Raw genomic sequence first — 16,172 nt, forward strand, 5'->3', positions numbered from 1 at the left:
TATATATATATGCACACACACACACACACGCACACACAGATACCACATCTTCTTTATCATTCGCTAATCAATGTGTATTTGGGCTGCTTCCTTAACTTGGCTATTGTAAATAATGCTGTTATAAACATAGGGGTACATATATCTTCAAATGAGTGTTTTCATTTTCTTTGGGTAAATACCCAGTAGAATCATTGGATCATAAGGTAGTTTTTTTTTTTGACAAATCTCCAGACTGTCTTCCACAGTGACTACAGTGGTTTGCATTCCCATCAACAGAGCTTGAGGGCTCCCTGCCAACACTTGTGGTTTCTTGGTTTTTTATTTTGGCCATTCTGACAGGTATGAGGTGATATCTCTTTGTGGTTGTGATTTGCGTTTCTCTGATGAATGATGTTGAGAACTTTTTCATGTCTGTTGGCCATCTGTATGTCATCTTTGGAGAAAGGTTTGTTCATATCTTCAACCATTTTTAAATTGGATTGTTTGGGGATTTTTGGGTGTTGTATAAATTCTTTATAAATGTTTACTCACACTTCATTGGATTTGTCCATTGCAAAAGTCTTCTCCCATCTAATAAACTGTTTTGTTGATTGTTCCCTTTTCTGTATAGAAATTATTAATTTTGGGATCCCTGGGTGGCGCAGCGGTTTGGCGCCTGCCTTTGGCCCAGGGCGCGATCCTGGAGACCGGGGATCGAGTCCCACATCGGGCTCCCGGTGCATGGAGCCTGCTTCTCCCTCTGCCTGTGTCTCTGCCAGTCTCTCTCTCTCTCTCTGTGACTATCATAAGTAAATAAAAAAAAAAAAAGAAACTATTAATTTTGATGTAACCTCAATGGTTTATTTTTGCTTTTGCTTCCCTCGCCTTAGGAAACATTTAGAAAAATGTTGTCACTGCTGAGGTCAAAAAAATTACTCCTGTGCTCTCTTCTAGGATTTTTATGGTTTCAGGTCTCACATTTAGGTATTTAATCCATTTTGAGTTCATTGTTTTTGTATGGTGTAAGAAGTCCAATTTTATCCTTTAGCATTGTAGCTGTCCAGTTTTGCCCACACTGTTCATTGAAGAGACTTTTTCCCCTTGCATATCCTTGCTTCCTTTGTTAAAGATAATTTGACCATATAATCATACTTATTTGATTATATGGTCAATTAAATATTTATTTGTAAATAACCTCTCTATTCTCCATTGATCTATTTTTGTGCTATTATCATACTATTTTGATTATTACACCTTTGTACTACAACTTGAAGTCTGTAATTATGATACCTCCAGTTTTGTTCTTTTTTCTTAAGCTTTCTTTGGCTATTTGGGGTCTTTTATGGTTCCATACCAATTTTAGGATTTTTTTTTTGTTCTAGTTCTGTGAAAAATGCTGCTGGTATTTTGACATATATTGCATTAAATCTGTAGATTGTTTTGGGTAGTATGGTCATTTTAACTATTTTTGTTCTCCTAACCCATGACCGTGGAATATTTTTACATTTATTTGTGTCATCTTCAATTTCTTTCATTAATGTTTTATAGTTTTCAGAATACCAGTCTTTTACCCCTTTGGTTAAGTTTATTCCTTTTTTTAATAATAAATTTATTTTTTATTGGTGTTCAATTTGCCAACATACAGAATAACACCCAGTGCTCATCCCGTCAAGTGCCCACCTCAGTGCTTGCCACCCAGTCACCCCCACCCCCCGCCCTCCTCCCCTTCCACCACCCCTAGTTCATTTCCAAGAGGTTAAGTTTATTCCTAGGTATTTTATTTTGGTGCAGTTGTAAATAAGATTGTTTTCATAATTTCTTTTTCTACTGCTGCTTTATTAGTATATAGAAATGCAATGGATTTCTATATATTGATTTTTGTATCCTGTAACTTTACTGAATTCACTTATCAGTTCTAGTAATATTTTGGTGGAGTCTTTAGGGTTTCTAAATAGAGCATCATAGTGGGATGCCTGAGTGGCTCAGTGGTTGAGCATCTGCATTCGACTCAGGGTGTGATACTGGGGTGCCAGGATTGAGTTCCTTATTGGGCTCCCTGCAGGAGGCTGCTTCTCCCTCTGCCTGTGTCTCTGTGTCTCTCATGAATAAATAAAGTAAAATCTTCTTTAAAAATTTAAAAATATAACATCATAGCATCTTCAAATATTTAAAGTTTTACTTCTTCCTTGCCAATTTGGATGCCTATTATTTCTTTTTGTTGCCTGATTACTGTGGCTAGGACTCCCAGTACTATGTTATAGAACTGGTAAGAGTGGCCATTCTGAAAAAGTGGACAACTGAAAAAGCTTTCAGTTTTTCATCATTGAGTATGATTTTATCCGTGGGTTTTTCACATATAGCCTTTATTATATTGAGATATGTTCCCTCTAAACCTATTTTTTCAGGGTGTTTGTCATGAATATATGTTGCACTTTGTCAAAAGCTTTTCCTGCATCTATTGAAATGATTATATGGTTTATCCTTTCATTGATGTGATGAACCACACTGATTGATTTGCAAAAACTGAATCACTGTTGCATCCCAGAAATCATTCAACTTGATTGTGGTGAATGATTTTTTTTTTTTTAAGGCTTTGGTTTGGTTTACTATTTTGTTGAGGATTTTTGCATTTATGTTCATCAAAGATAGTGGCCTGTAGTTCTCTCTCTTTTTTTTTTTCTTTCTTTGTAGTCTTTATCTGGTTTTGGTACCAGGGTAACGCTGTCCTCAGAGAATGAATTTGGAAGCTTTCCTTCTGCTTCGATTGTTTGGAATAGTCTGAGAAAAATGGGTATTAACTCTTCTTTAAATGCTCGGTATAATTCACCTGTGAAGCCATTTGGTCCTGGACTTTTACTGGGAGTTTTTAAAATTACTAATTCAATTTCCTTGCTGGAAATTGCTCCATTCAAATGTTCTATTTCTTCCTGCTTCAGTTTTGGTAGGTTATATTTTCTAGGGATGAACCCACTTCTAGGTTGTCTAATTTGTTGGCATGTAATTTTTCAGAATACTCTTTTATTTTATAATTCTTTGTATTTCTCTGGTGTCAGTTGTTATTCTCTTTCATTTCTGATTTTGAGTCCTCTCACTCTAGGAGTTCAGCTAAAAGTGTATTAGTTTTGTTGATCTTTTCAAAGAATGAACTCCTTGTTTCATTGATCTTATCTATTTTTTTAGTTTTTATGTCGTTTATTTCTGCTCTAATCTTTACTATGTCCTTCCTCTACTGGTTTTGGTTTCTCTTGATTTTTTTTTTTTTTTTCGAGCTCCTTTCAGTATAAGGCCAGGTTGTTTGAATTTTTTTTACTTCTGGAGGTAGGGCTTGTAAACATCCCTCTTAGAACCACTTTTGCTACATCTCAAAGATTTTGGAACTTTGTATTTTCATTTTCATTTGTCTCCATGTGTTTTTGGATTTCATTTTTTGATTTCTTGGTTGACTCATTAATTAGGGAATCAGCCAAGGAGAACTGGGAGAAGCCTGTCTGCAAAGAAATAACTAAAGCAGTGCCTGCTGGTTAAAAGAGCAACAAGGAAGTTGGGTATGGCTGAAGTTGAGTCAAAGAAAAGAGATCATGGAGGTGCTGGGGAACCAGACAACTTAGAGACCAGACCCATAGCACTCTAACTCTAGTCCCAGGACAGCAAGTGGGTCTTTGGTAGAAGGTAGCATTGGGAACGGAGACAGAATTCAATCTGTACATAAGATTTCTTTCTTTCTTTTCTTTTCTTTTCTTTTTTTTTTTTTGGAGACCAGGGACTGTTTGTATTTTCTTAAGACCAATACAGGTATTATAAGGTTCCATATTCACATAAGAAGCTATAATAATTATTAAACTACACCCCTATCCTCTTGTGTTTTGAGCTAGGTGGAGAAAATGTGCTCTTTTAAGAATGTATTTGAAGACAAAGTCCTCATCGTTGAGTGCCTCTTTCTCCTTCCTTATTGTGAATGGGCTTTGGTCAGAGGGCTCGATTGAGGTTGACTTTCCAAATACAAATTAAAGTTGCCACCACATAGACATCAACTGCAAACTCAAGGAAAAAGAATGAATATGGAGCCTTACCTGTCTTCTGCAGAGAACACAGGAGTAGATAAGCTTCCCTGGATCAGTCATTGTCAGAAAATTAATCATTTTTCTGCAGCTAAGGGTTTCAAGGTGATTTGATGAAACCTTGTTTACATATCAAATACCTCCTGTGTACTTAATATGGTTATTCCTGACCTATTGTCTCTCTGGATGGTATCTTTGGGATCATCTACATTGAATATATTCTAAGATTAAAATCTTCAGAAACATAAACATTGGTCTCACTCAAAAAACTGTTCTCCTATATGTATGATATTTCTTTTTTAAAAAGTAAGGGAATTTCTTTCTATGCATAGTACAAAAAAACACAAGGCTGGGAGTTAGGAAGCCTATGTCCTAAGAAAGATTGCCAGGAGATTAGAACAGCTGACCTCTGAAATCCTGTGATTTTAAAAAACATGTTCAATAAGTCTAAATTTGAGGGAATTGTATAATGATAGCATTCAATTATTGCACAAGTTCTCTAAGTCTTACAAATATGGCTGTTAATAGAATAGTCACAGGGCTCTTATTTCCATGGTTTAGCTTTCTCAGTGTCTAATTGATTTGGTTGTCTAGATTGCTGTGCTGTAAAATATTCTGAAGCTCAGCGACCAATCGCTAAGTCTCCTTGCACTAATGGAACAGACTTTGAGGATACTCTTTTTAAGAGGCAACACCAACCTACTTCCTGAAATGTACAGGGTTTACCAGATAGAGGCCAGCATTATATCAGTGTTTAACATTACAAGTCTCCTGTCTTCCTGATGGAGGGCAAAGAGCTATACAGAATGAGAACAGAAAGGATTTAGATGCAAAGATGAATTTTATGGAAGTGAGCATTGTCCAGGTGATACTTCAACAAGGTAAGGTTCAACTACTGAACCTTATTCTATGCCATGCTGGTACTGAGAAGTGGAAGAAATAATTGACTGATCCCCAAGGTGACTCTAGTGATGGACATGTCAACCCTTTCTCTTTTAACCCACACTGAAGCATCATTCTGTTTCACGGTTCTCAACTGATCTTTTCAGCAATTTGCTACTTCAAGTCTACTTATCTGTCACTTTTAAATTCATCTTACACAGCTGACTGTACTGTTATCACAGTCTTCGTTATACTAATGCATTTAGTAGCTGTGTGGGTTTGAAAGGCTGCCAACACAGAAACAGCTGAAAATGCTACTACCCTGCCAGACTGTCCTTTTCTTGATCATCCTGTGACTACCATTTGCAATTTTTATGTCTGGATTCTTTGCTGGTCTGATTGCAGTCATTGGTTTTTAACAATGTATGTCTCCTAATGGATATTTTTTCTTGCCAGTTATATTTTATTTTCCAACACATGTTGAATATGAGTCTGTACCAGACATTACCAAGTTTCCTTTACAACTACTCCTGTAAACAGCTTATATCCTATTGGCTGGTTAGAAGGCAATAAAAAAAAAAACAGTATAATATAGGGAAAATGCAGATTTAACTGGGAGACAATTGGCATAGCAGGCAGATACACGTGGATTCAAATTACAGTACTGCCTTTTACTAGCTGTTGATCTTGGATACGTTTTTGAACTCTGAACTTCATTTCCTTTATCTGTATTTTGAATACAGGCATCCCTGCTTTGCATAGTTCTAATAAGACTAAGAGGTAATACATATGAAAAGCACTTAGAATAAGGTAGTTACTCTGTTTACTATTTTTAATAATGTCAACTATTTTTAATAGTTTTAATTATTAACTATTTATAAAACAGAAATGCTAGAAATGATAGGAATATGTAATTTCTAAGATTTTGGTTTTGATTTAGATCTTTGGAGTCAACAGGGATGCTGTGCCTGCTTTTACCCACCTATGGCAGTGTGAATGGGTAGGATAGTTGGTCAGGTGTCTCCCTCCTTGCCTTTCCTTTCCTGGACACACTTCCTGCCTCTCCAACAGGAGCTCTATGGGAAAAGAGCGAGCTTGGTGGAATGGCTCCTGTTGAAGTACTGTGTGGTTAGGGTGTAGCCCCAAAAATATTTTAAATATTTTAAGGTTTACAACCTGGTGTTTCAATATACATATAGATTGTGCAATAATCACTACCGTCAAGCTAATGAACATATCCATCTTTTTAACTTCAAGTAGATTGGTCCTGACTCTCCCTGTACAACTCTTTGCTAGAACAAAGGATCCTAATTAACTGATTAGAATTTCTAAAACCCAATTCACCAACAGCTCAACTGTTACAGCTGAATGGATGGACCAGTACAGCCAAGTAGCAACCGCTTTATTCATTCCTCCTCTCAATTAGGCCCCTAGAATGTTCACATTGGAAGGCAGTTAATGATCAACTAATTAATCCCCCTCAACGTAAAAATGAGTCACAGAGTGAAATACAACCTGGGTGAGGTCACACAGACAGCAACAAAGCCTGAGCAGAAGCTATTTTGGTTTTATATTTTATTACTAAGGAATGTAATTGGTTTATTTTTTTGTTTGGATTCCTTTATTTTGTTAAAGGATATCCGACTGAAACCATCCCTTCTCAAACAACTCTTTCATTCTTTGATCTTGGAAAAATTACTTACTTTCCTGGATTTGGAAGCCACATCACAAAAGACTGACGAACACAGAATTTGTAATACAAATCACAAAATGAAAAGCAAGTGCAACATCTGTCACTTAGTGGCAGAGTTACCAGGAATAAGGGGCAGGGACCCTTGCAAGACTCAGTACCTAACTTGTCAGGAATAACTTTGTGCCCAGTTTCCTACTCCAAACTGTATTAATTTCAGGCCCCACAAAATCTGGATTTGCCGAGAGGGGCAGCTCTCTCAGGTAACGTGGAAATGCTCTGGAGTCTCGTGCACCCCACACCCCCCAATTGGGTTCAGTTCCCCTCTATTACCTGCTAGCTGGCCTACCTTGGAGAAGTTACTTCATATCTCTGTACCACTATTTCCTCATCTGTAACCTGCAGATAATGAAACCAATTTCCCAGAGGTGTTGAGAGGCTTCAGCAAAGTGAGGTAGGAAGTCTTTGGTTGAGCACCTGGTCCAGGTAACATGTGTCCTATATCACATAGGGAGGTCGTCTGTGATTGTGAGTGTGGGCTTTAGAACGAGGTTTACCTTCATTCAAGTTCCTGCCTCATGGTTGACACTTTGCTACCTTGGGCACCTTCGGCCTTCCAAGGCTTAGTGTTCTCATGTTTAATGTGGGGCGTTAAAACCCAACCAACAGAGCTGTTTAAGATTAAATGAGTTGATGAAAAATGCTTAGCAAAGTGACTGCTTTTGGCTGCAAGACCAATAAAAAAAAAAACATTCAAAAGGGCTTAAAGCGGTGGCTTTCAAACTTACTGGCTACAACCCACAGTAAGGATTAGATCTTACCTTGTTACTCCGTGTACGTATAAACATCACCACAGATCTGTGTGAGTCAGACTGGATGACAAAGGTGGCCAAGCTTCATACAGTGTTCTAGAGCACAGGAAAATAACGCTGGATCTGAATTCAGGCTTTCCTGATAACATGCATGAACAGTGCTGGCATTTCAGTGTGCCTCTTCGTCCTCCCTTTGTTCTGATCTCGTTTCCTTTTTCAGAATCCCACAGAGTTTGGAGAAAGGAGAAAAAAGACTGAGGTGTGTGGAAAATCTGAGTGTGTGCCTCCTTACCCTGATCACTGTTCATTTTGAACTTTGTGACTTAAAACATGTAAGTGGTGCCAGAATTGTTCGGTAGCAAATTGTTCATCAGGGTGAAGGGTGGCCCAGAGTACTGTCTAGACCGTTTTGTAAAGAAGCACTCTAGCCTCCTCCTCCTCCCAGATTATGTGCTTGCTATTTTACTGAATATTTCTATGTAGACAATAGGCCAGCTTCCTCTGTGACAAATTACAAGTCTTGGCTTCTCAAGCCAGTTTTCTACAGGAGGCATAAACACACTGTAGGAATGATTGTTCCATTACTGCCCTTTATCATTCTGTAGCAAATTCAAATAACAATAGCAGAAGATTGTAACTTTTAATAACATTCCCTGCCCTTTGATGAGTTATGAGCTAAATTATATGGGCTCAATAAACTTCAGCTAATGATGTTTTGTATGCTATAACTCATGTAGGGGCAATCTTTATGTGTCTCTCTTAGCTTTTTCACCTGGGGATGCTCGATTAAAAACCACATCCGCTGGTTTGGCACACGATGCACAGTGGCTGATAACCTAATTGTGTGAATTTTTCTTCGCTGTTCTTAGATTCCCAACCTCCCTGGCTAGGTTTGGTAGGCAATGTACAAGACAGCAGCTAAAAGGACATCGCTGTCCTCTGACCGTGCATTTTTTTCCCTTTGCAAAATGTCATCGAGGCAACCCCTGGGACATTTTGCAAACATATTTTTGACTATTTATTATGCCTTGTCTTTTTCAGTGGAGTGTAGCCTCCACTCCTTTTTGTGGTGGTTTGGGTATTAACTGATATGCTGAGGACGTCAGCCACTTCATCATTTTCAACGTGTGTTCTCACTGTCTGCACCAGTTATATGCACTAAAATGTTATTATTCCTGAGAGTGCACAGCCCAAGCCCAAACTCCAGGCAGACTGCATCAGCTTAAAGATTATACTCACAGGCACCTGGGTGGCTCAGTGGCTAAGCATCTGCCTTTAGCTCAGGTCATGGTCCTGGGATGGAATCTCATCTCAGCCTCCCCACAGGAACCTGCTTCTCCCTCTACCTGTCTCTGCCTCTCTCTGTGTGTCTCTCATGAACAAATAAATCTTAAAAACAAAACAAAACAAAAAACTACTCGCTTATAATCAAACTCATCATGACACTCAAATTTCTAGCTCATGCAGATACACAATGGAAATTATCACTACAAAGCCACTTGTTTATGGCTGTTAGGCTTAGTAATAGGCCTCTTGAATCTTAGAACCCTGGAAAGCATTGCTGTGGTTCTAGGCTGGGACATTCTGGCCCCGAGGGGGAATGTTCTAGTATCACCCACCATGGCACACCACATACACTCAACCTGCCCCTTTAATATCCTGGTGAGAGTCAGAGTTGTTAGTTAGGATTGCCTAACATATTTGACAATAAATATGTGCCTCAGAAAAACCGAGGTGTATCTGAGTTCCCTTTAAGTGGAATCTTAATTGTATAAAGCCATGTTTGGATGAGCTAGAAGCATGTTCTCAGCTCTTAGGGAATCGAGAACAATTTTCTCTTAAATTGATCATATGATCTTACCATCACAATGTAAATGGGCTTCACTAAGCAAAAGCTTCTGTTACCAAATATACGTCCAAGAAAAAAAGACGACCTAAGATCATTTAGTATCAAATGCAAATCCTAATTTTTGGCAGAAGTCCTCCAATGTGAATGGGCTCATATTCACCATCTCTGTAATTTAACTTGGAGAGTTCACCCGGGAGGTATACTGCTTAAAACTAAATAGACCATGGGTGAATTATTGAAATGAGTGATTGAAAAATACTAGTGTGAAATTTTTACATGCTACGATCATTGTATATAGGACTATTTTTTTAAGGGAATTCTTGGGTCTTCCACTAAGGACTACCACCTCACCCTGCTCAGACATGAAGATGAGGTGGCCATCCACTGTGTGTACCACTAGCACATGATATGGAACATAGAGGGAACTTTACAAGGATGCTTTTTGTAGAAAAGTAAAATTTCACCACATACAATTTATAGGTGTCTCTAAAAGTTGTTTAATTTTAAGTAGGCTCCATGCCCAGCATGGGGCTTAAACTCACGACCCTGAGATCAAGACCTGACCTGAGATCAAGAGTTGGATGCTTAGCTAACTGAGCCACCCAGGCACAAATACAGAAAACCATTTTGTTCACATAAGGACAATATATTGTTAAACTTACCACTATAGAAGCACACTTGATGCAGAACAGTTTTTTAATGTATTTAGATACAGATATTTTACTTACAGGTTGTGAATCCACCCATTGGTCAAGGCATATGAATCTGTCCAAATAGATAATACCAAATATATATTCAGTGAAGTTTAGGTCCTTGCCAGTGGACAGAATCACAACACTGCATTGCTGCATGTCCTCTTTAATCAAAAGCTTGGCTTAAGAGAAACAGTCGTGGAGGATGGCCTAAAGGATATATAGTGCACTCCTGCCTTTCAACTGTCCCATTACCCTAACTGCTTGGCCCAGGCTCTCAGCTTCTTGCTGACAGACACTTCCTATCCTATAACCTACCTCTGGGCATCTGCTGGAAGTACTAGAAAAGCTATGGGTTCAAAACTTACTATGCGTGTACGGTAGGATTGTTTTGAGAGTTTTGAAGTTTCTGAATTCAATTTCCTAGAGAAATTTCATTTCAGGCTTTAGTACTAGGAAAAAATGTATCCCTCCTAACCTTAAAAAGAAACATGTTACGAAGTGGGCTGTATCCGGTCAGACACCTCTTCGCTACCAGTGGGTTGGATGCTCTGATCCAAGCTTTGTGCTCCTCCAGCAGTTCTGCAAGGACCTCGTGTGTGGTCTCTGTGAATGGACCTGACCCTCATGTCCATACCTGTAACCAGTTCTTCTGGTCCCTTCAGCCTAATTTCATTTTAAAATTATTTGAGGGAGTTGATATATATTCATATAATATCAGTAAAGATGAGGGTCTTGTCCCCAAGTTGTACAGTGTAAATAAAAGACAAAACCACTATAAGAATCTGCTCTGGATGTCAGAACCAGAGCCCTGGAAAAGCCTCCGGGCTCAAAGGAAGGGGTTGTAAGGAATTATTTTTCTCTTGTTCCCTGCAGCCGTATAGTTTTAATTCAAACAGTCAGTCTCCATGGAGTGTGAATATTTGTCAAACCAGATCCTCTGACTGAATGGGAGGCCTTGTTCCCTTTAGGGCACTTTTCACTTGTTAGTTCTTAGGAGGCCTGAAAGTGCTAACTAGCACCACAGTCATGCGGGTAACACCTGGAGGAGGAAGGAAACAAGGTGACACAGTGGCTTTGTGCAATACACGTTTATTTTCCTTTTTACCTTTGCAGTCATCTTTGAGTAATCGTTGTGTAAACAATAGAATGGAATGAAATTACATTAAATTGTATGCAAATGGCTCTAGAACACCTTAACAATTATGACAAGGCAATTATAAATAACTTTTTCTTTCCTTAGTAATATATATTTGCTTTTTAAAGTACATTAAAGAGCTGCCATATCTAGGGTTAGCTAGGAAAGAGCAATGGTACCATCCTGGGAGCCCACCTCCCCTGAAAGTTTAGACTCCAATTTTGAAAATCCTAAGGGTTATTACTATTCCATAATATATAGTCAAGCAGAGGGCTACTTGGGTTGAAAGTATTTATTCTTGAAACTTAACAGCATTTTAGCTTTTTAGTCATTGCACAAAACCCTTTCTATTTTTCACTCCATCTGGGTATTCGTCGGAATTTCAAGTAAAATCTTCAAGTGTATCACCTTTGGAACAACAAATCCTGTCCCTTAAGGAGAAGTCAAATCAGAGGTGGGTACATAATTAGCAGTCTAATAGAAGGGCAACATTTTCTATAGCATTCTATACGTTCCAATGAAGCAAAACTTACATATGCCACTTGATGTAGAAGAAATTTTAGATCTGAGACTATTCCAGAATAAAGCAGCCTCAGGCACATTCTTAATATGAAAGTTTGCAAGGCACCTCCCTCTCCCAAGAGACAATCAGATTGTGGATTGGTTTTTAGGCAAACAAACCAAAAGAATAAGCATCCTAGTTCCTAATTCAGTCATTTCAAAAATCAAAAGTTATAAATACTCCAAAGATAGACCTGAAATTTTTTTGTTTTAAATAACAAGAGATTAACTGCAAGAAGCATATAATCAAAAACTTTTCTTCTTATAGCTAAGGTGTGTAATGCATAAATATATGAAAAATAAAATTCACAGTCAGTTTTAAAACTAGAATTCAAGTTTGGCTAATAAATCTTAATTTTATAAGTATATTAATTTCTAAATACAACATAAAAGAGGCAGTATTGTCAGATGTACAATTAAAGTAGAACAGAAAGAACAACAATGAAAGAAGAAATAGGCTTCTGATAGAAAAAATTCCTTTTGTTGCCAATAAATAGGACCACCTGAGTGTATTTCAGATTCTTTTCACTTAAGGGATATCCGAATTGATGGCTAAGAATATTAAATAGCTTTTGGAAAAATTAGCAACAGTCGTGCAGCTGTGGCATTTGCTTGTTCTCATACTGTGGATTGCTAGAGAATAAAGCAGAACTCGGAGTGTTGTTAAGTTTAAAAAAATTCTTTTTTTATCCCATTTCATTGAAGCCAGACTCTTCACAATCTTCTGATTTTGTGGGAGTGAGGGGGTGGGAGGCAGGGTGGGGAAGGAAGATTGAGGGGCATGTTGTGAGGTGGGGGGCATGACAAATCAGGGAGATGTCAAGGAACATACATCAGCTGACACTCAACTGAGCAAACCCGATCAGCTTCACTTCATCAGGAATCTCCGACCCATCACAGCCTGAAGCCTGAAAAAGGAGGGGGGACAAAAAAAAGATACCTTCAGGGCCAGTTGATTCAAGCAAAGGCACAGTCTTGTACGGCGCCAGTGTCCCATCTCTTCCAGGAGAAGGAATCACCCTCTTGAATGACTACTGGAATACATATCTGGTCATCATGCTATCAAGTGCAAAAAATTTCCTGTTAAAACACCAGAGGCTCCAGGCTTAAAGCTCTGAAACTGCCAATGACTGCCAAGGAAGTGATTTTAAATCTACTTTAAACTGATTAAGGAGCACTAATTTGAAAATATCTAGGAATAAATTTAGCCAAAAAGGTGAAAGACCTGTATTCTGAAAACAAGAAGACACGAATGAAAGAAGCTGAGGCACAAATGGATATACCATGCTCATGGACTGGAAGAGTTAGTTACTACACTATCCATATTACTCAGTACAATCCCTGTCAAAAGACCAACAGTATTTTTCACAGAATTAGAACAAATAATCATAGTTTGGCTCCAAACAGCAGTCTTGAAAAAGAAGGACATAGCAGATTTCAAGATGACTAAGAGCTATAGTAATCAAAATGGTATGGTACTGGCACAACAACAGACCCATCAATCAATGGAACATGACAGCTCAGAAACAAGTCCATACTTATATGGTCAGTTAATCTACAACAAAGAGGGAAGAGCAAACAATGAGGAAAAGACGGTATCTTCAATAAATGGTGCTTGGAAAACTGGACAGCTACATGCAAAGAATGAAACTAGGCAACTTTCTTATAACATGCAAAAATAAACTCAAAGTGAATTGAAGGCCAAAACCACAAAAATTCTAGGAAAAAACACAGGCAGTAATCTCTTAGGTCCAGAAAACTCTAAGGCTGATGTCGGTCTCCTCAGGTAAGGGAAACAAAAGAAAAATAAACTACTGGCACTACACCAGAATGAAAAGGCAACCTATTGCATGGAAGAAGATACTTCCAAACCCTCTACCTGATAAGGGGTTAGTAATCCAAAATGACTCCAACTCAGTAACAACAAAACCCCACACACATAACCCAATAAAAAAATGAGCAGAGGACCTGAACATTTTTCCAAAGACGACATACAGACGGCCAACATATGCATGGAAAGATGTTCAATGCCACTAATTATTAGGGAAATGTAAATAAAAAACAAGGTATCACCTCACACTTGTCAGAATGGCTAACATCAAAAGACAAGAAATAACAGATATGGTGCACTGCTGGGTGGGAATCCAAGTTGGTATACCCACTGTGGGAAAGAGGATGGAGGGTTCTCAAAAAACTAAAAATAGAAATAGCATATGATCCAGTAGTTCTACTACTAGGTATTTACCCAAGGCAAATGAAAACACTAATTTGAAAGGATATGTGCACTCCTATGTTTATTGCAGTATTTATAGTAGCCAAGATATCTATCAAACCAACCTAAGTGTCCACTACAGATCAGTGGATAAAGATGATGTGGAATATATATACAATGGAATTATTACACATCCACAAAAAGGAGTAAGATCTTGCCATCTGCAACAAGGATGGACCTAAAGGATACTATGCTAAATAAGAAAAGTTAGCCAAAAAAAGACAAATAACATATGACTTCATTTCTATGTGGAATCTAAAACACAAAATAAATGAATAAGAATGAAACACTCTTAAATACAGAAAACAAACAAACAACTGGTGGTTGCCAGAAGGGAAGGGGCAGGGGGAATCGGTAAAATAGGTGAAAGGAATTAAGATGTACAAATTTTCAGTTAAAAAAAATTGTAAGCAATTTAGCCAAGTCACTGAGGGTGATATGGTTATTACCAAAAAGTGTCCTTTATAAAGCTGGCAAGAAAAAAAGTGGCTTCGAAGTAGAAGAGCTCATTATAGATAACTTGTTTTTCCGTAATAGAATTTTGATTATTTTAGGGCATTTATTGCCTAACTTATAGTGTGTCAAATACTTTGATATTTCTTCAAAATTAAAAAGAACTAGAAACAAGTCATTGCTCATCAAAACTCTCATTTGTCCTCATTCAAAAGTCATTTTTTTCCCCTCCCTCTCTTTTCCACATACGCAGGCAGGCACTCACACAGGACCCAGATCGTCCTCACAGGCTGTCTCTTCAGAGTGCATAAATCAGAACAGGTATTGGGTAAGTACAAGTGGGGAGAGAAAAGTTTGATAAGTGACTGGGAATGGGCAATTAATCAGCAAAGGACCATACAAACCTTTTCTTGGCCTAATTCCTGCTAAATTATTGTCAAAACGATTAGTTTCCCAGGTTTTTTTTTTAGGTTTTATTTTATTTTTTTAAAAAACCCTTTCCAATCATCACAATGAACCTGCTTTTACATTGCTCCAAAAACCAGTACATAAACTTGGTCTTTGTCAACCCCAATGCTTTTCTTTACAATAAGCAGCTAATTAGAACATACTACTTGAGTATCTTTATCTTTATAAAGTAATGGTGTCTGTACTTATGCTTATATAAGAAAATCAATAGACACAATGTATTTAATTAACAGGCAAATGACAAACACCGTAGGAGCACTGATGGTTCCTGGCAGTGCCAAGGAGGGACTAGCCAATGTGAACCACATCAGTGCATGTCAAGGATACATCAGGAATTTGGCAATGGAGATGGCAGGAGGTTGAAAGGACTAGAAATAAAATATCCACTAGTGGTTAAGCCAATGAGAGCTAAAAGAAAAATCTGAAGTCCTTCTTGTGAAGAGTAATGGAAGTGAGGATTTACAATGTGAGTGGGTGATCAAACAGTGGTTACTGTGGGTATATCACACAGGGAATCCATCTCTCACCCTCTGTGCCATTGGCTCCTGCAGCTACACTGGAACATTTGGTTTCCTGGCAGAGGCACAGGCCAGGTTCTCTGGCTTTCATTCAGGCTCTTTCTTCCCTCACTACCCAGCTGACTCTATTTTAACCAAGGCTGAGTCCTTGTCTTGCTCACTGTGGCCTGCAAAACACTCAGGGCAATTTGCAAAGGATTCTGGATTCTAGAGCAAAGGGACCAGAGACCCTTAAAGCAGACATTCTCAAACTTCTTGGTCTCAGGTAGCCTTTTGACTCTTAAAAATTATCGAGGACTTCAAAAGCTTATGCTTTTGAACATAAACTGGACAGCCACATGCAAAGAAGAAAATGGGCCACTTTCTTATGCCATACACAAAAATTCAAAATGGATTAAATACCTAAATGTGAGATCTCAAACCATAAATATCCTAGAAGAGAACACAGGCAGTAACCTCTTTGACATCAGCCATAGCAACTTTTTTCTAAATTTGTCTCCTGAAAAATAAAAGCAAAGGAAACTATTGGGACTTCATCAAGATAAGCTTCTGCACAGCAAAGGAAACAAGAGTAAAAGGCAACTTACTAAATGGGGATATTTGCAGATAATATATCCAATAAAGGGTTAATATCTAGAACATATTTTTAAAAAGTATAAAACTCAACATGCAAAAACCAAATAATCCAAATAAAAAATGGGCAGAAGACATGAAAAGACCTACAGATGGCCAACACACACATGAAAAGATAGATATTCATCATCACTTACCATCAGGGAAATGCAAATCAAAACTACAAT

The 16,172-nt window shown here is 38.0% G+C and overlaps 1 protein-coding gene across 11 annotated transcripts in view; it reads right to left on the reverse strand.

The window, feature by feature from the left end:
- Window positions 1-11,038: 11,038 nt before the first annotated feature.
- The window catches only part of STK39 (serine/threonine kinase 39), a 437,393-nt gene continuing 432,259 nt past the window's right edge, over window positions 11,039-16,172 (reverse strand). For all 11 annotated transcript variants that reach the window (XM_072751854.1, XM_072751856.1, XM_072751855.1 and 8 more), the window contains one exon: window positions 11,039-12,569. In XM_072751854.1, coding sequence (XP_072607955.1) covers window positions 12,495-12,569 — 75 coding nt within the window. In that variant the 3' untranslated portion in view covers window positions 11,039-12,494. The remainder of the gene's footprint in view (window positions 12,570-16,172) is intronic.

Source organism: Vulpes vulpes, chromosome 3 (assembly GCF_048418805.1).
Source record: "Vulpes vulpes isolate BD-2025 chromosome 3, VulVul3, whole genome shotgun sequence".
Taxonomy (NCBI): domain Eukaryota; kingdom Metazoa; phylum Chordata; class Mammalia; order Carnivora; family Canidae; genus Vulpes; species Vulpes vulpes.